Genomic DNA, 21,027 nt, shown 5'->3' with positions numbered 1-21,027 from the left:
CAGGGTAGGGTGGGATATCCTCTCCATTTTGGCCTCAACTTGAGAGCTTTTTTTGAGCATGGGAGTTGATTTCAGAAAAAACCAGTAGCACCATCGTGTTTCTCGCGAACTTTTACAAAAGAATCAACAGTCAAATCGCAAATACCTCACACATGCAATATCTCCATTTCCACTAAAGACAGTTAATTCACATAAAGACCATTGCCGTTAGCGCATCTGTTCCAACTTGGACCTTTAAAGTGTCCATAAGTACTTGTCTTTTGGCAACAAAAATATTTTTCTTAAACTAACTTCTTCACCTACTACCGTGTAGTTTTGTGCGTGTCTTGATTATTTTCATTTTTCCGAGTTGGTGTGTTTTCGTTCTCACTGATTCATTTGTGTTCTTGTGTTACTGTGTAACACACCTGCTTGTGGAACTTGTGTTAACGTTAACATAGGAAGTGAAACACAAACCGACCCAAACGGGGGCGTTGGGTGCACCGACATCGGCACTCGCCTTCTGATGTGTGTATATTTCGCCTGCCGGAGCGTGTGTCCAGTTTACAATTGCCCGCGTTGGAAAAGTTTCTAGTTCCGCGAAACTCAATAGGTATCTGCAATTTCTTTGTACATGCCAAACTGAGAGGGACATTTTTTATTCCATAAAGACTTGATGGAAACGCCTGGTTTCCATGCGAGTTTCATGGAAACGTCATGAAGTCCACGTCGAGCTCATAAGGAAATATTTTCATTTCCATGAAGGTTTCATGGATGTGACCAGGTTCCCATGTGAGTTTCATGGAAACGTTATGATTACTGCGTCAAAGGACATGGAAGTCAGACGATTTCCATTAAATCACATGGAAATCGAATTGTTTCCATGTGAATCTACATGGAACATTTTTAGCAGGGTTTTGCACCCAGCGCTTCAATTTTTTGTTGATTTTGGCAAAGCTTGCGGTGAATTTAGACACGAAAACAATAGACAGACTGGAGAGTCCCTAAATCAACCGAAGGATTGGGTTATTTTGTGCTTTACTTCCCATATTAACACAAAATGTCGGTTACTTTTTCCCACCGTGTTCGTGATATTCTGGACTTGCAGTTCAGGACTTTGTTTTCTTTCTTAAATTGGCGTTAAAGTCTCCGAGGTTTTTCCTTTCATGAAGTGAAAGCAGAGGCGTTTTTAAAGAAATTTGACTCGCAGGGAAATGTTTCACTACCTGCTGCCTAGAACTGCTGTAGTAAACTTGATCTTTGTGATTGCTGCCATGTGATTTTACTTTTACTTGAATATTTAAGTTTTGCGGGTGGGCAACTCGAGAATTACTCAGTTGATGGTAGTTAGCTCAAGTTCCGTTGAAGACACATTCAGACTTTTTTTCGAGAATAATGAAGGAAAAGCGATAGACCCACAGCATGAATGCTTTATAGACACAAAAATAGCCTGAAGTTTACAAGAACCAAATTTAAGTTTTACGTTTAGTCCAAAAGGAAGCTTTAAAAATACAACCACATGACTTTTTGAATGTGAAGAGGCATACTGTATCGCACATTCAAGCACAAATAACAACGTTAGCTACGACTTTAAAAAGTAGGCTTTACCTGTTTGATTTGCAGCTTTATTTTCTTCTGAAATCGATGGTACTTGGTAAACTTCCAGGAGAAAGGCTTTTTCAGAACAGATAAGCCTGAGATGGAATTCATTTTAATGAATTCCTAGTATCCAATTCTGAAAAAAAATCAGAGAAAATTTCTCTATCAGGGTAAATATATAAGCAAGAATTATGAGTGTAGAAACAATAAAATTAGACATTTTAATTGTAAAGCAAAAATTTTATATCGGACTAAGAACTTCACATTTGAATGGAGTTAATTAATATTTGCTTATCTTTGAACCAGGTCTTTTATCAACTCGAAGCTCCCTCTAAATTGAGGAAAACGATTGGATCGCATTTAGGGAGAAGTAACCGCAACCACCGCGATTCTAGTGTTTTCGACATCGTGCAACTTCTTCTTTTCTTTTAAAAGTACTTAAAATATAAACAGTATTAAAATGTACCCAATTATTTCCCTTTAAAATTAAGATTTTTATGGTGGGAATAAAAACTATTTGTTATTCTGGGAGATATTTTATAATTATGAAGAAGCAACATTTTTAAAACACTGAAATCGAGCTGGTTCCTTTTTGCTAAATGCGATCCAATTGTGTTCGTGCGTAATACTTCCGGTAAATACCGGAAATGAAACACGAACCAACCAAAATTTTGTGACCTAAATGCGATTTGCGTTAAAAAAATAGATAACAGTAAAAAAGGCATATGAACCCCATGAATCAATCGAAGGCCTGGGTTGCCTCGTGGTCCATTTCTCATATTGATCGACATTTTTTGTTATTTTTTTTCTTTCGACGTATGGGCTTGTAGTGCTGCGGGCTAATTATTGAAATGTATAGATAAAGCTATAGACAAACAAGACATAAGGAGTATAGAGCGATCCTATTGGTTGAAATGGATGGTTCTTATAGACTAAAGGGGTAAATGATGGACTAACTATCGGGTCTCTCGTGGGTTGCCGTTAGTTAGTCTTACCTACGTCCTTTGTCCATTCAAACCACGCGCTTCCACCAATAGGATTCCTCCATATCCTTTTTTTCTTCTTTGTCTATTGCTTTGTCTATCAATGTCAATAATCAGCCCGTTGGTCGGGGTTCTGCGGGCCGATTCTTGAGATTGATAGACAAAGCTATAGACAAAGAAAACAAACGGGATGTATAAGAATCCTATAGGTGGAAGCGGGTGGTTGCAATGCGGATAAAGGACGACGGATAAACAGACTAACTAACGGCAACCCACAAGAGACCCCATGGCTAGTCTATCATTTACCTCTTAGTCTATAAGAACTACCCGTTTCAACCAATAGGATCGCTCCATACTCCATATGTCTTCTTTGTCTATTGCTCTCTCTATCAATTTCAACAATTAGCCCGCAGGGCTGTGTACTGTGTAGCGACCCAGGGAGACCTCATGCTTTTCTTTACGGTGAGCGGCAACCCTGATTTCTGGCGTATGCGTGTCGCGCGGCGCGGCGCGCGTATCCCGAATTCAAGGGCAATAGGCCGCGACGACGGCGCGACTATACCGGCCGGTGCGCACACGGTCGCGCTTGGATGAGCATTGCCGGGCGTGGATGAGCGGGGCATTATGGGTAAACGAGGAAAGATCGCCTGGATGTTCCGCTTAAGTCCACAAACGAGCATGAAGCCTAGTCTTTACAAAACATACGTACATAGGAAGAACGTCGTAGGAACCTTCACACGTTGCCAACTTTTTTCTCCTGAAATCCGATTTTCTTCGAAATTTTTTATTTTTTTCACTCGAATTTTTCAGGGCATTTCATTCGCGATTTTATCTGACGCTTCCGGAAATGTCAAGGAAAAATAATCATAAATTTTCTTACTAATTCAATATTTAAGTAGGACAATTTTGCAACATTTGGATTCTTATACGTTTTTCTTTCTTGATGCGGTGAAAAAGCATCGCCCTCCCGGCCGAAATATTGCCTGAAAGAGCCCGTGTGCTTATTTTTAGTGGAAATGAGGGTAAGTAGTGTTTGGAAAGAAATACAAACAAAAACCGATCCGTGTGAAAGCCAAAAATCGAATTTTAAAGTACGAGAAAAAAATAATCTTTTAAAGAGCGAAATATTAGACGCACGTCGGCAAAATATACTAGGACTAGGACTGCGTGGAGTGAGACATGTTAAATTTTGACAATCCTGTTTTGTTTGCATTGAATTTACGTGGAAATTTAATACTGGGCAGGTTAGGTTTTTTGCTTGAAATGACCTGAAAAGGTTATTATTGTTTTAAAACACTTTCAACACGCGGTATCCTCACACAGACAGGCCGTCACCTCAAGGCAAAGTTTTCCGAAAAAAATTATCATGTGATCTAGCATGGTACAGAATGGCCCATCATGCCTCTTTCCCCCTTCAAATACTTTTCTTGCACTGAGAGAGGAGGAATATGGAAGAGGAGGAAGAGGAAAGGGGCGGTAACCTGCAAATTTTAGCATAGATATCTCCAAATCCAGCCTCAATAAAGAAAATTTGAATCCATAAAATAAAATAGTTGTTTTGGTTATAGAAGTCTACTGTCGAGAGGAATTCAATTAACCTAGATTTTCGTAATGAAGGGCCGTCCGCGTCCATAAAAAATACGCAACGTTCTATGAGGAGAAAGAAAAAGGTCGAGAAGAGCAATGTGTCATTTTATTATAACAAGTCAAACGATGAGGACCTACGTCACAAAAATCCGAAAAGTTATACGTATTATATTAATGGCTCCCGAAAAAAAGGGTCATGTTTCCAGTACAGGTCAGGAAAACCCTCCTCTCCCCCTTTCTAACACAAATAATTGAAATCCTGTAAAAAAAATTCTTTTTTCTATGGTTACAGATCTCCAGAATATCGGTGATTTTCTCAATTTTCTCCTCTACGCGATGATGCTGCCGTGTTTGGTACAGAATTTGGCAAAAATATAGGGAACATCTTTTTAAAATGTTTAGGGAACTCAACGTCAAATGTAGTTTAGGGAAGCATTGGTAATTTTACCATATCTCACGATAAATTGACCGTCTTATTTTGTTTCCGTACCCTTCAGTCATAAAGTCACACGCTCAAGGAAGCTAAATAGAAGCATCCGGCCAGAGCTCTTAAAAATGGCAAACACCGCTCTCGAAGAACAAGGCCTACCGAGCCAAACCCAGGAAAGGAACACAGCACTCGGACGTGCTACGCAAAAACCCCGGATCTGAACAGGAGTTCCCATGAGAGATACTCTGTTTTTACTTAGCGAGGCAGGACTCTGCGCAAACTTTAGTCGCAGCAAATAACGGTGAAACCCGGTCGGTGGACGTCGCGCTGAAAGCATTTTCTGGGCTCAACCGCACTCGCTAGCAGACTGCTCTCTATCTCCTCCTATCCTAGCGTCGCGTGACTTTTTGGCCTTGTTGTCCGCCGCCGAGAATGACCACTGACGGTTCGCTTGACCACTCGCGGTGGCCGGAGACCTGCAAGTGAGGTTAGGTAATGGACGGGGATGACTGCAACCGCGGCGTGCGTTACGCGCTTCTCCGAAAAACTAGTTTCGAATTATGCCGACCGCGGCCGCTTCCTTTTTCTGGAGTCGTGCTCCAGATGCTCCGTGGAAGCTGTAACCTGTCGCCGCGGATCATCTTCGCCGGCTGGTGTTGGACAAACTCGTCACCAGGAAGTCAAACAAGCTGCACTCGTTGCAACAGCGGTTACGGTGCATTGATTATAGGTCCTCAGGATAATACAATCCGCGGAGTTGACGGGGGAGTATTTGACAGTAAGAGATATGTTGGATGCTTCGCAGTCTCTGACGAGATGTACAATGATAAAAATTCAAACAGCGGGTAACAAGGCTTTTTTATACAAATGGCAATAAAACTTTTTGGACCGTGGCCAGCAAAGAGTAACTCTCCCCATCCCACGGGAATTTTGAAGATGGTGGTTTTCTTGAAGCTCTCGACTAGTAGAATAAGATTTTTTTGTTTACACGAATTTGATCATGGTAGGGGGAAGTAAGCACCCCTCCCCCCCAAAAAAAAACCATACTTCCTTAGAATTCCGACTTTTCCGCGAATTTTCCCGTTCTTCTCGAAAAGACTTGATTTAAGAGCACTACTACTAGTCAAGGACTTCGAGAAAATCACCATCTTCAAAATTCCTGCGGGGTGGAGAGGGTTACCCCTTGCCGATCCACGGTCTATTTCGGCTGAAAACGCAGCCTTCCGCAGTCGGATGAAAAACAATGAAAAGCTAAAAATCTAAAATATTAGCACTCAGCTGTACCTTTCAAAATGAGAGGAATATTGTGAAATTAACGGTAGTTACAAAGGACGGCAATTTATGGGGTGACAAAATTATTGCGGAGGGGTGGAGAAAAGAGGGGGAAAAGTTGAATTTGGAATTTGTTGGATTTTTTAAGTTAAAGTTACGCCCTTGTGTATGCAATTCTTGATTTTTCACTCCTAGATCTTTCCGTAATTTTCATTATTTCCAGGAAAGAGTTCCTTGAAGGAAATATGGGAATCCAGGATTCCCTATCATCTTCTTGTGAGGCCCGGTCACTGAGAAAAAAATACTCCAAAGTTCGGACAAGGCTCAACTTTATCAAAAGTGTCCGACTATTTATTAAAAGCTGATTTAATCTTAGAGTCATCAAACAAAAAACTCCAAAATTTTAGCACCAATTCTCTAAAGAATTTCCTGATTTCCTGATTCCCTGATAAATCTTAGACATAGCATTCCTAGACATTGACACCATAAGTTAGGCGATTGAGATTTGATGAGGCCGGAAAGGATTGCCTGGTGCGCTTCTAACAAAAGACTAACAGCATGGTCACGGATTCGAGTCCCGGCGGTGGCGCCAAATTTTCGCGGAGCTGGCGAGTAGATCTGCGGAAACAGACCCACAGATTGATCCGGGGGGGGGGGGGAGTAGGGGGCATAACCCCCACCGTTCGCCCGAATAAGGTGGAAGAAAAAGGGAAGGCAGAGAGGACGAAGGAACGGAGGAAAGAGGAAGGAGGGATACTCATATTTGGCAATTATTCATGACAAAATCGACTCAATCTTCATATTAGGTGTTTCAAAATTTCGAAAATTTTCTGAGCGAAGCCCCATGTGCCCGCCTTCCGCCAACCTCCCCGAAAACTCTGGATCCGCCTATAAACAGATTCTTCTTGACCTTAATTCTTGAACATTTGAAAGCCTTGATGTCCACGGACACTAAATAACCTCTTAAGAGGACTGTGGGTTTCAATTACACGATGCATCCACCATTCTAGCCCTAAAACTTTAAGAATCCAATTTACGTAGCTGCTCAGGGCTTTACCTAAGCTCAACAGTTTTATACCAATGTGTGTTTTTCTCCGTGCTTTAGTTACCTCCAACCAGTTTTTATCGAAGACAGAGTGTTTTTCATGAAAATTCCAAATTATAAAACGTCAGAGACTTGAACGCAGCGACAAAAAAAAACAACCAGCCAGATAAACGTCACCAAACTTGTATCCATCTAACAGCTTATAGAAATGATGCTTAGAGTAGACTTTTACGAGAATTTCAACATAGAGAATCCCAAAACTGCAAAGCAAAACCAATGATAAAACGATGCGAAAGTCTCAGTTTCGGAAATCGTCCGTTTCAGGAAAAGCTATTAAAAATTGTGATATGTCATATTTAGGACTGTAGGATGAAAATGCTATGCAGTTTGTTGATAAATAGTGGATCACCCTATTTTTTGGTATTCTGAAATGTATTTCCTTTTCTAAAAAATGTCAAAATTTCTATTAAATTTCGCCTGGCGCAAAAGATTTTCACGAAAACTTTTTCTCCAACTGCATTGAGTTTTAAATTCCCTGCGGACGGTTATGATTGAGGCATATTAACTAGGTACATGCATATCATAAAAGATGTTTAAATGTTAGACCAAAATTCATGGTTATCCTTACATATTTAACTGATTATTCATCTTCGTGCGTCATGGAATAATGTTACTTGATCCAATAAATTCCAAAATAATTGTGATGATCTTACTTATGCCCGATTTTATTACATGCCTTGATACAACATTTCTGACAAGGCAAAACTTGAAAAGCTATTTTGAATGAAATTTTAGGGCATAAGTTCTTAAATCTACCATGCAAATGACAATTTTTATCCCGGTGAAATATTTTGGAACAAAAATCTTAACTTTTGGTCGAAATTTAACTAGTACTTTGAGTGCCTGGAAAATTTTACAAAGAGGTTGAACATGAGGAGGTCATCGATACAGGCCTTAATGAACCAACATGTGCACAAAGTAAGTTCGGGAAATGAACTCGATAAAAACGAAGAATCTTGGTGTAGCATTCATTTTGAAGTAAACCTTTATAAAGATCAAACATATGTTGTGTTTAACAAAATAGGATCAAAAACACCTGAACCAGTCTAAAAACACACAGTTAAATACAACATAATCCTTGGAAAGGCTGCAAAGACGCATAGTAAAACTCAAATTTAAATTTAAAAATAAAATAAACAAAAATTAAGCTACGTTTCACTTTTTTTCTGAAAATTTATCTTTGGACTTTCTCTTCAAAAATAACTTCGATAGAGGTTTAAAGCGTCCCCGCGTTATATTTTCACGTCTTCCATGCAGCCATTCTCCGGATCATGCTGTCTTCCCTCGTTTCAAAAATAATTATACTAACGTTCAAAGTGGAAATCCCAATAAACAGGCGGAATCCAGAACTCGGTCGTACCACACACACACTATCACCAAAGCAACCCACGTGGGTGCGAAAAATTCGAAACCAAGAATGTGAGTACACTGAACTGAGTTAACAACGAGAACCTTCACGAGCGATCGGAGCTTTCCGACAAATTTTTTTCAAAAAAAAAAAAAATTGAGGAAATTCAAAATCGACGAGAACAAGAGCGACGAAAAACACGCAACGTGTTATCAGTATCCTTTCGTGCCGCTGATGCGGATCGTCGCGACGCGATTGGGCGACGCCGACGGTCGAGACTGAGGAGTCGACGGCGGCTCCCGTCCAGACGCGGCCGGCGCTCCCCCCCCCCCCCCGGCGGCCCCCTGCCTGATAGCGCCGGGGGATTTGTCGGGTTTCAGTGCAGCTTCATCAGACGACTCGTTAGCGACCTTTCTGCCGCTAAGTGGGCAAATGCACCTTCGCCGACGATCAAGCGTGAAGTTCTTACTCGTGCCTTTAAAATTCGCAGGTATGTAACAATGGAGATGTTGCATGTGTGAAGGATTTGCGATTTGACCGTTGATTCTTGTGTAAAAGTTCGCGAGCAACACGATGGTGCCACTGGTTTTCTCTGAAATCATCTCCCGAGCTCAAAAATAGCTCTCAAGTTGAGGCCGAAATGGAGGGGATATCCTACCCTACCCTGAGAGTCCACCTCTACATCAAGACAAACTCTCCATGCAAAGATAGGGAGCAAATACATTAGAAGGGTTGCCGTGTTCTCAGTTTTAGAGTCCCCAAATAAAGTGGCAGCCCTGTCAATGTATTTGCTCCCTATCTTTGCATGGATAGGTTGTCTTGATGTAGACGTGGACTCTCAGGGTAGCGTGGGATATCCCCTCCATTTCGGCTTCAACTTGAGAGCTTTTTTTGAGCTTGGGAGTTGATTTCAGAGAAAACCAATGGCACCATCGTGTTTCTCGCGAACTTTTACATACGAATCAACAGTCAAATCGCAAATTCCTCACACATGCAACATCTCCATTGGACGCATTGTTGCCTAACGGAACTATGTGCATTGAGACATGAGCCCAGAGGCCCATAAGAATTTATGCATAAGAGGGCTCACATCATAATGCACATAGCTCCGTTGGGCAGAAATACGTCCAATTGTATCCGTTTGCAATCAGGGCCGGATCAAGGGGGTGGCCACATGGGCCGCGGCCCATGGCGGCAAATCTAGAGGGCGGCAAATCTAGAGGGCGGCAAATCCTGCGATTTTTTTGAATGTAGGTATAAAAAAAAAAATCGGATTTAGAAAAATATTACAAACTAGAAAAGGCGACAAAATCTCTCATTTCCTGAGAGTGTAGTAATTTTTAATTTGGTCTTCTTTCAGTGATACAAGAGACAGCACCTTAGATTAGTCGAGTTAAGAGAGAAACCAAACACGCAATTTGGCCTGGAACGTCGGCGCGGCGCAGAGAGCAATGATGACGAGGACTTGAGCTGAAAAGGAGAAGCCATCGGCGCGGCGATCGGCATGTAACACATATCAGCGCCTACAAGACTGTACGAATACTTCACGCATTGCATCAAACACAGCGCGGTCATTGCGGTCAGCGAGAAACGGATAGCGCCTACAAGAATGCATGAATACTTCTCGCATTGCGCCGAACACAGTGCGGTGAACGTGAAACGCATGGCGCCTACAAGACTGAAATCAGCACAAAAATCTGCACAACCTTTTTCATGTAAAAAATTGAATTGCCCAAATAAATTAAACAATAGCTGATGTGGCTTGGTTCCTTTCTGCTCAGCGCGGTCCATTTTAAATAGTCAATGGCCCTCTGAGGATGAAATACATTGAAAGACTCTACGCCCATCTCTTGAGCGGCCGTTTTGCCTTGTCTTTCGGAGAGGATGATTTTGCCCAGACGTTCGCCAGTTTGTTGCCTGTGCGACAAGCGGCTGGGACTACCTTTCTCTCGGGGTCCCCTTGCCGTCCTTCGCCCCAGCGGCGAGCCTCACGCTTTTTTGACACTTCCTTCCTTTCTTCCTTCCTCTCGGGGCCCGAGTCGCAGTCGGCCGGGGCGGTGTATTTTTTCTCACAACTCTCACTTATCTTGTCGCTCATTCATACTATCTTCGTTCGTCGTATCGATGAGAGCCGTGATCTTGATGCGGAGAAGACTAATTCCACCCAGGAGCGTGGCGTGTTTTGCGATAAATCGCTTAATCTGCCATTTGAACCTATGGAAAAGGATCGATAAACAGGGTGTTCGCAGCGAACACCTTAATAATCGATTCCTTACCATAGGTATAAATAGCATAACAATCGATATGTCGCAATTCACGCCACGCCACTGACCGTACTGCCAGACTGCGCCATTCGGACTGTCGCGTCGTGATAGCTACGAGAGCTGTAAATGTCGAATTTTTGAAATGGAGGTAGATGTTTTAGCATAAAGATCTCTCATACTAAATCCAGAAATAGAAATTTCTGATTTGTCAAAATAATGCTGAATCGCTCAAACCTACACAATAAAACGGAACGGTGGCGATACGTGGGTAAGAACTGGAGGTGCGCAGTGCGCACTTACCTTCATTGTAGCTTGATCATACACATTTCAGATTTGAAAAACAGTTGAGAGGGTGGGCTGTATGGGTAAGTTGTAGGAAAGAAAAGTTCTAAGTTTTAACTAGACATTTATTTTACTCACTTCATGATTGTATATGAGCAAGGTATCAGCCAGTATCAGCAAAACTGGGCTCTAGAGAGAGAGGGAGGGGGCAGAGGGGGAGAGAGAGATGAAAAGTACATTTATACTTTCAGCAATTTTTACCGTTGTGTTTAAATCAAGAAATGAAGTTAAAGAATCGTATTCATAGTCAGTCCTTAAAAGTTAAGGTCTTCTTCATCCATAAGAGATTCATTGGTTAAGAAATTCTTAGCGATTTAGGAACGAATATGAATATACGAACAGAGGCGGATCCAGCAATTTGGCAATACTAGATTTCCTCCATTTAAACCTATGCTAAATAATCGATTCTTGTCGGAGCATCTGGCCCCTCCAGAAATCGATACATTTCCATAGGGTTTAAATGGAGAAAAGACGATGTTGGATCCGCCAATGTATACGAACCATAAAAAAATCCCCTAAAGCAGAGTTACATCCTTTGGACCTACTTAACCCGACCCGGTTTGACACCTGTCATCGGCGATTCTCCAAAGATGGCGACTTAACCTAACGTAAGATCTCATTCGTTATGCTCATCAATTCTCATCAATGTTTGCAAAACAATCGATAATTATTGTCCACCTCACCTGTAGAGCAGTGGCGTGGCGTGCTTTGCGATGTATCGATTGATCTGCCATTTAAACCTATGGAAAACTATCGATAAACAGGGTGTTCGCAGCGAACACCTTAATAATCGATTATTTACCACAGCTGCAAATGGGGAAATATAGATGGATCAAAAAGCACGCCATGCCACTGCTGTAGAGTCGATTTTTTTCATACTGAATTCAAATGGAAGGAAAGCAGTGTTACCAACTCCGTTACGGCCGCAGCCAATCCTTGTCCCTGCGGAAAATACGCAACGCCGCGGCAATAACTGGCCCTACAAGATTGTTGAACACGTAGCCACGCTCTGGAACGATCAATCAGGAGCAGGTTCCCAAAACGGGTAACCGATTGCGAGACGCAGCCGCGAGATGTAAGGAATGGTATAGGGTGGATAATGTGGAATAGACGACTGCAGAGTATTAAACACTTGATATTGTTAACGTAGAGGAAGCAGGAATTTCGTCGAGTTAAGAAAAGGGACGTAGAGGATCTTGCAAATATTCCTGAATGGTCGAAGCCAAGGGGTGCAGAAACTCTTAGAGGACGTGATGGCAGTTGCGTGAAAAAATATGAAGACCGGCGCACAGTGGATCGAGTCAATCAGAAAGGTCGGACATCGAATTTTTGACTCAAACTGCAAATGTTGGTGTTTAATTCACCACATTTTAGATTTTGAGAGGTATGCTCCCAAGAGAAAATGTCACCAGAAAACTAATAGAACCATTTTTAAAATCTTAAAGTCTTGATTTAAAGTGATTCGATGGACGCCATATTTTGTGTCAGAACGGCATGCGATATATCGCATCAATTGGTTCCGTTTTTTCAGCTACTCGTCATTTTTCTCCAATTTTGAGATCGCAATTCTGTTGTCAGGAGACTGAAGCACTCACTTACCAATTTGAACAAAGAAATTCAACGTAATAAAGGCGTGGTTCCTTTAGAGAGAAAATATTGCATTCGAGTGCAGTCTCGATATCAGTATCGAATGCGATGTTTTCTCTCTGAAAAAACCACGCCTTTAGTACGTTGAATTTCTTTGTTAAAATTGGTAAGTGAGTGCTTTAGTCTCTTAACAACAGAATTGCGATCTCAAAATTGGAGAAAAATTACGAGTAGCTGAAAAAATGGAGCCAATTGATGCGATATATCGCATGCCGTTCTGACACAAAATATGGCGTCCATCGAATCACCTTAATAGAGCTTCATAAGCTTGAAAGTTTCCAAATTTTGTCCGACCTCTCACATTGAATTGATCCACTGTGAGCCGGTTCGCGTCAGCGCGAGAATCAGGTACCCCTCCCCTAAAACCTAAAAATTCTAAATTATGAGAGGAAGAGATGGAGGTCATCATCTAAAACATTTTAGGGCGGTTGAAAGTGGACTTTTGTTGGTTTTTAGGGCTACCCTGATCTCGATTGTAATTGGACGTAGATCTTCCAAACGGAGCTATGTGCGTGTTATACATATATTCTAATAAGTCTCGGGGATCATGACTTAATGCACATAGTTCTGTCCGGCAGAAATACGTCGAATTGAATTTCCAGCTTATGGTATAAAGTCATGCAGCAACGCGAGAATAATGGTCAATACAGACTTGTGCACTTAATTTATTCAAACAATATAATTCAGACCGCGAGTGCTACAGATTTTTGTGCATGTTCTAAAACGTCTTACGGCGAGTCTGCTATTTCTAAAATATAGCACAAGGTAATGAATGCTATGTTAAATACTTTAAAATAATAAAAAAAAACACAGAATGAGTTACTATACGGGTAAAACGTGTATACATAGAATTGAGACTTTGCAGGTGTTTAAAATTTGGTTAATTTCATTTATAAATGGGAACTACTGGTAAACTGTGCACCAAAATATCCTTGGATTTGAATTAAACAACTATCGAGAGAAGTCAGTTACTTAGTTACTAAATCTAATCCCTATACATATGATGAAAAAGGAAAATGTCTCCATAAAACATTACATAGTGGCTTATCCGGTCACTTTTACATATATATTTCACCAATTTCCTACAGCAGAAAATCATTGTAAAAAATATTGTGAACTTTGCTCACAATATTTTTTACAGTGATTTTCTGCTGTAGGAAATTGGTGAAATATATATGTAAAAGTGACCGGATGTGCCACTATGTAATGTTTTATAGAGACATTTTCCTTTTTTATCATATGTATAGGGATTAGATTTAGTAACTAAGTAACTGACTTCTCTCGATAGTTGTTTAGAGCTACCATTCGGTTGTTGTAGTTTTGGAGTATGTATGAGATCAAGGAAATCTCGATCGCAAACGATTTCAGATATTTTCTGGCTTGAAACGAGAAACATTTATGTTGAACATTTTCCAAGTTCTTATTATAATAATAATATTATAATAATGAGAACTCGGAAAATGTTCAACATAAATGTTTCTCGTTTCAAGCCAGAAAATATCTGAAATCGTTTGCGATCGAGATTTCCTTGATCTCATACATACTCCAAAACTGCAACAACCGAATGGTAGCTCACAAGTATTTTTGCTTTAAATCCCATTGTTAATTTCTAATCTTTTTTGTTTTCTGTGTGCCCAAAACGCATAGCATTGCAGATGATATCACTTACGGGTAGGGTAGGTTGATTGTTGAGCGGTTTCATAAGAAAAATTATTTCCTCGTTTTCGGTTGAAGTTTGCAATCAGTTTACTTTACTCGATCATGAACATTCATTCAACGATAAATCATTTTGTTCGCGACTCCTACGCAATCACGCTTGCTTTGAAGACGACTCAATTTCTCTAAATTTTCCCAACGAGAGCTCCCGGACCCCAGTGTGGAGCAAAAGTAGTTCCAACCAGAGCCCCACCCCCTCGATAAAGTGTCTTTCTGCCACCCCCCCCCCCACACACACACACACAATAAGTTCCTCCTTCTGCTTATGGTCAGAGAAGAATCGGGATGAGTGAAGGCTAAACTGAGGTCAAAGCAAAAATTTTCCATTTGCTCGCTGTTGTTTCAAGGCGCAAGAGATCAGTATGGTGCATTGAATATACCTTGAATACTTTTATTCCTTCAAATTAGAGTCCCTTTATACCCAGAGTTAAGACAACTCGATTATCAGCTGACTGGCAGCCGGCCTTGGCTGGCCATGGAGGCCGAAACGAGTGCACCCAAACGAACGATATTGAGGGATAAGGATCAGGAATCCTGCGATGTCTGTCACACAAAAACAACAACATCAACAAATTGATCAATTAAAAAGAAAATGGGATTGGTTTGTGAATAATTTCTTAATCTATAGTATTCATTTTGGACCGATGGAAATAACAATTTACTCTTGATAAACCACAATTAGGTAATATTTTCATTATTCTTGTTCACATTCGAGGTACCGCCATCTTGGTGCACTCGTTTCGGCCTCCATGAGCGAGAACCAATCAGAATTGGATTTTTTTTTAGGCCACTTTCAGCCCAACCCTGGCCCAACCAAAAGTGAGTTGTCTTAACTCTGGGTATAAAGGGACTCTACTTCAAATATGAATTGCGAGTAAGCGAGGGATACTAATGGTAGCCGTTCCTTTACTGTGGTTTGTCTAAAAGTAGTGGGTGGTTTGACTTGGACTTGCGGTAAGCTTCCTCTGTGCAGTGACGGCTGTTTCATCCTTACTTTCGTTTGGCGAGAGGTGGAGGGTGTTTTCATCTGTGATCTGCTGCTCCTCTGCAGTGGAACCCTTTAATCCTCGGACTTTGAAATCATGGTTTGCCAAAAATACATGACCATAAAGGGCACCTTGTGCGTACGCATTTTTGAATTTTTTGTCCAAACCCATGCTTTTATTCATCAGCTGTGTAAGCAGGGCGTCGTTGAGTTTACACACACATTTTCGTCCTTCGTCACTATCCTCCACATGCCCGACCATGATGTACACTTGTTCATACTCACGCTTCAATGATGGATGTTTACCCTCATCCTTCTTAATCTCTACGTAGCCATCCTTCTGACGGCACTTCTCGTTGCAATTTTCTTCCTTCGCTATATCTCTAAGTCGAGATAGTGGCACGTACTTCTTCACCCATGGCTGTTTGTTCAGGTCAAGTTTATGTGGTTCATCGCCTAGAATAAACTTGGACACATGCTCCCGCTTTCGGCCATGTTTAGATGATGGTTGCTCCAGAGTCTCTAACCCTCCATGTTTGGTTGCCTTTGAGCCTTCAATTTTGATACCGTTTTGGCGCAAAGCATCCCGGATTGCCCGCACGGTCTGTTTATTCAACGGCGTTACAAATCGAGCAATATTCTTCATTTTTGTTAAAACCTTCAGTAGCTTTGGACTGGGCTTGCAGTGGCATGTTGATTTCGTATCCTGGTGCGCAACGTCTGGAGCTGAGATCCACTGACGTTCGCCTGAATCATCCTTGATATAACCATCTTCCTCGTGGCAATGTTTGGTGCAAGCCGTCTCATGCTCCGGCGGCGCTGTAGCTGGAAAATACATTGATACAAGTACATATACATGAACTAATACATGATAAAATACATTAGTAATTCTCCAGGAGAAAGGAAAAATCAAAATACAGGGGAAGAGTGATTCGCAGATATTTTTGCAGGAATAGTCGCCCGAAATATCCAAACAAATTGATATTATGATAGTTCAAGACTTAAAGTTCAAATGATGTAGTTTAGGTGCAACTGCAACTAGGGGCATGTTTTGCCGTAGTTTAGATGCAACCTGGCCGCAAAACGGCCTTCAAAGGCAGCTCTGCGGGCACTGAAATCGTCGAAATCGCCCGTTAGCGGTTTATGAGCGAATAATTTTAATTGAATAACAAAACGATGTTTGAAAGAAAAATTTCCCGCCAAACAATATTCTCAATGAATTTCTCCTTACTCTGAATTTGATTCCCTTTTTTGGATGTCGATCATAACAGGGCCACATATAGCTATCCGTGACCAAACAAAGGCCTCTGAAAGCAAAGAGTCACTCTAAAACTCTGACCATTGAAATACCCTTCCTCGCTCCTGTCCATCGACCGTCTTACTCCCCTTCCTCACCCCGTCCAACGAGCGTCTTAAAAATGATTTTATTAGAATAGAAAGGATATAAACTAACAAAGATGGGAACTCCATCGCTGCACATACTGCGCATACTGCATATGCATAATATACTGTAATCGCGAACTGAAGGCAACAATAAATTACAGAAAAACTTACACCGAGAATGATCGAAAATAGGCTTTGCCACACATATCGACCACAACCAGAGAAAAGAGACCCTCCACTGGTATCTTGGCCATGGTGGAAGCTTTTACTTTCGGGACATCAGCATTCTGTTGTTGACTTACCTAGACATGGTTGATGTTCAACAACGTGTTAGCAGTTTCGTTTTGCAAACAAGTCGAAAGTGGCCGAAGTTTCGGGAAATTGTTCGGCTTATGACGTCACCTGAAATCATCCACCATGTAGGTAGGTCAACAGCCGAAATTAAGGTGATGACTGTTACTCCCTTATAATTTTCCATTAGGAACTGTTGAATCCTCGAAAGTAAAAGCTTCCACCTGTCGCCAAGAGGCCAGTGGAGCTTAAGGTCTCTGTTCTCTGACCACAACTCGCTCACACCAGTGGTAAGGGTTACAACTTAACAAGGAGCCTTGGTGTAACCAGGAACGGGAACGGTTGGAATAGCATCAGTGAGGCGCTCTGGTGGGGCCTGAGCGCACCGCCATATGCGCCAGTCGCTAAAAGAGGAACACCCGGTTGAATGGGCCTGTTGCAAACTTTTGCTAGAGCAAAAATAAGAGTCGTCCCTTACAGATAAAGTCTCAAAAATCAGGATGAGCGCATTAGCAAACTCTGAAATGCACTCCCAACTTCACAATCTGCGTAAGAAATTTTGGGTTTTTTTAAGCTTCCCGATTCAAAAAGGATATTACAGCACAAGTGAACATTTCGTTAGAGGAGTCGTTCCATTCAATCCCTGCTCTACATGGCCGACGCTTCCGCGCGCAAGTTGAGGAGAGCACGAGGTCAATCGAGGCGGATATCTAACAACGCGGGAAAAATGTAAATGTAAATGGACCACTTGACAAGGTATGAATTTAAGCAATCTGATACATGTGTCTTAACCAGAATTTTGCGTAGAACACGATTCAAGCAACGAAAATTACTGAAACCAACTCTTAACGAAGATATTAACGTTTTTATTTCACATTGGTTACGATGAATTTGAACTGCCCGCTCACAAGAAACTCAAAGCTCTACGTGAATCAAATCGAGCACTACAACGATTTCAGCAAGCTTCTCAATCGAGCAATGTTCATTTCCCACCATGTGTTGTTCAAACTATGAGCGATTTGCTATAGCTGAGCCAAAGCGTCAAGATTGAGATTGCCAGATTTTTATATCGCAGAGACTGTCATGATAACGTTTCGCGCGTGATGTGAATCACGTAGAGCATTGAGTTTTCATGAGCGGGTGGATTGAATTTACGCATCAAGAATCATTAAATATCATCGTAAGGAGTTGCTTTCGGTAATTTTCGTTGTCCGCATTGTGTTCTACGTGAAATTTTGATTAAGAAACATGTATCGGAATGCTGAAATTCGTACCTTGTCTAGTGGTCTATTGTAAACACGCCGATTGTTATCAGGTGGTTAGAATCATCGTCCCATCACATGTGTATTGGCGGTTATGTTGAACATTGCGTAATATCCTTGTGAGCAGGGGTTGGATGGAATGACTCCTTTAACGAAATGTTTACCTGAGCCGTGGTATCGTTTTTGAGGCGGGAAGCGCAAAAAAACGCTTTCTTATGCAAATTGTGAAGTTAGGAGTGCATTTCACGCTTTGCCGATGAGCTCATCGTGATTTTTGAGACATTTTCAATGAGTAACAACTCTTATTTTTGCTCTAGCAAAAATTTACAATAAGCCCATTGGAGGGTATGGATTCGGTCGATATGAAACGATTAAGAAATAAAAACGTGAATCGATCAACGCGAACCTATCGACCAATTATTAAAAAACAAAAAAAGGTTTTGATTCGATCGACGTGGATTGGTCAAAAAATAAAGACGTGAACCGATCGACGTGATTCAATCGACAACCGTGATTCGATCGATAACCGGAAATTGATCGACAAATCCGTGAATCGTTCGACAAACCCGTGAATCGATCGAATTAAGTCGGTCGGTTCACGTTCTTAGTTTTCGATCGATGCATGTCGACAGAATCCATACCCCCCAGTTAAAGTGACTAGACTCGAGAGCCCGTTTCATATAACTTTTCTTCTCACGCTGCAATGCTGCATGTCAGACGGAAAATTCAGACGAGGAAAGTCGATTTGCAGAACCAAATCTGTTGCAAATTTTTCATCAGAACCACATTTATTGAGCTGAAAACCTCAAAACGGCATAAGTTTCATTTGGCTGGGCATATTTTAACATTCGTAAAACTTTCTTCCATTAAATGATGCCAATGCCATCCACGGGAAAAAACGAGTTTAAGGCTACGACCTACACGGGTAGCTTCAGTTGCTTTACCTTAACATCATATGGGCAGGCCTGGATCGGGTTCAGGCGGGGCCCCCTACGCTGGAGTTAGGATCCAGCCTCATCCTATATGAACCTAGTCCTACCTGGACCGGGAACCAGGCCTAACCAGTAGAGCAATCAGGTTTCGCTTGAGATGTAGTGAATTATTAACAGACGCAATCTAAATGAAAAAACTACTTTAACTTCTCAACCTGTCATAAATAATCTCTCTCGAGCGTATGGGTTCAGCCGTTTTAAACAAACATTTTTGGTTTTCTCCTTATTCGAATTTACAAGCAAAAATAAATACTTCAAATTGATTGGAATCCTATAGGTATGTGAGAGATTATAACAATTTAAGGGACTGTTCGTCTTGCTTACTTGATAAATAAATGAGAGGATAAGAGAAAATGTTAAGATTGTTAAAAGTATTGACGGTTTGTTGGACTAAAGTGCTATCGATCAATTGCGTTTGATTTGAAAATGCACTATACTGTCTACCTACCTAATTCATACGTTCTGGAGTGTGTTTTAGACATTTGGGATGGGCTCAGCGCGATTTTCGTATAATTTTATCCGCAGGATACTATCATGTTGAAAAATTTCGTATTTGTAGCAGACTTTTTGATGAAAAAGCACAGCACGGGTCAGTTTAATACCGAAAAATAAACAATAAGTGAAAAATAACTTACCTCCACTGTCGCAGAAAACTGCGCCTAAGACTAAAAGGCAAGCAACAAGCAGGTTTCCGATTAAAGTCATAACGCTGCTAAATTGAAAAGACGCTCTAACTGAGGAGGAACGATATTACACTATCATTATATCGCAGTTGAGTCCCTATCACGTACGATGCATGTTTTCAAAACAGCCGTATTTATAGAGGTCTGTATACGTCGACGTAAAAAACAATTATGCAGTTTTGGCTGGCTGTCTAGATGACTAAGCTTGGTCACGAAAGAATCATACAAATCATTTTTGTAACCACTTAATGAGTTTCCGACTGAAAAAAAGTAATTTGGAACCAGATGTTCCTTATTTTGAAGAGTGTATTTTCTCCCGATCTCAGATGAAAATCATCGATACGTACTGCCGTGCTAAGGGTAAACGCCGTATGAACCGGCAGGTGTTGCCAAATTTCCTTTGATAACGCACAAATTTCCTGGTACACTTACGAATATTTTCCCTCCAATTTTTCAGATAGTTTTGTACGCAATTTCACCTAAAGTTCCTGTAAATTCCAACGGAATGTATTTATCACTTTCCTCAAAAATAAACATTTTATCGAAGGTTTGGCAACTCTCGAATGCTCATACGGCGTTCTTCTTTAGCACGGCATTATATTTATAGCATGATACGGATAAGCACGCTTGGTTCCTTTTAATGAGTAAATTTGCCAATTTTTTGCAGGAGCATACGATCCATCACATGGACCTAGGCTGGGCAAAAAACAAGGCCATTTCAGCGAATGCTTCAATTTTACGAATGATGCGTGCGTTGTCATCGGCGTCTTTTAAAAAAAAACCAACGCAGCCCAGATATGCTAGAAAAACACGCATGTATCTCAAACACGGTGGCGTCCACTATCTTTTCCATGTCTTCTTAATTTTGCCGAAAGAAATAAATTCAAGTCATATGTAGCATAAAATGTTACGAGAATTTTTTTCAATGGTTGGTTGCCTCGTGAGTAATTATGTAATTACGAATGGTTTGTCTTCGGATATTGAAATCCGCATTTATGAATCCACTGTGGTATCATCGCAATTTGAAGGCGCAATAACAACGGCGCAAACAGTTCTGGTCCTCAACAGTTGATGATCCACAACGCTTAGTCGGTCACTGGCTAGGCGTTTCATCCGATTTACTTCAAAATCACCTCACTTGGAGATCGGACTTAACAAT

General features: G+C 41.1%; 1 protein-coding gene across 1 annotated transcript; it reads right to left on the bottom strand.

Moving 5' to 3' along the window:
- Positions 1-13,205: 13,205 nt before the first annotated feature.
- On the bottom strand, positions 13,206-19,994 carry LOC109034314 (uncharacterized). Its single transcript, XM_019047388.2, has 2 exons — positions 19,821-19,994; positions 13,206-16,082 (listed from the first exon to the last, which is right to left on the bottom strand). The coding sequence occupies exons 1-2, from the start codon at positions 19,888-19,890 to the stop codon at positions 15,193-15,195; spliced, it is 960 nt and encodes a 319-aa protein (XP_018902933.2). The 5' UTR covers positions 19,891-19,994; the 3' UTR covers positions 13,206-15,192.
- Between the last annotated feature and the right edge of the window lie 1,033 nt (positions 19,995-21,027).

The sequence above is a fragment of the Bemisia tabaci genome, chromosome 4 (genome assembly GCF_918797505.1).
Source record: "Bemisia tabaci chromosome 4, PGI_BMITA_v3".
In the NCBI taxonomy this organism is placed as follows: domain Eukaryota; kingdom Metazoa; phylum Arthropoda; class Insecta; order Hemiptera; family Aleyrodidae; genus Bemisia; species Bemisia tabaci.
Note: the sequence above shows the minus strand (reverse complement) of the source record. Positions and strands in the feature narration are given on the sequence as shown.

Excerpts from the sequence above, each read along its gene's own strand:
- LOC109034314 (XM_019047388.2), bottom strand. The coding sequence starts at position 19,890 with ATGACTTTAATCGGAAACCTGCTTGTTGCTTGCCTTTTAGTCTTAGGC. Across the intron at positions 16,083-19,820 it reads AGTTTTCTGCGACAGTGGAG|CTACAGCGCCGCCGGAGCAT; the intron begins GTAAGTTATTTT and ends TGTATTTTCCAG.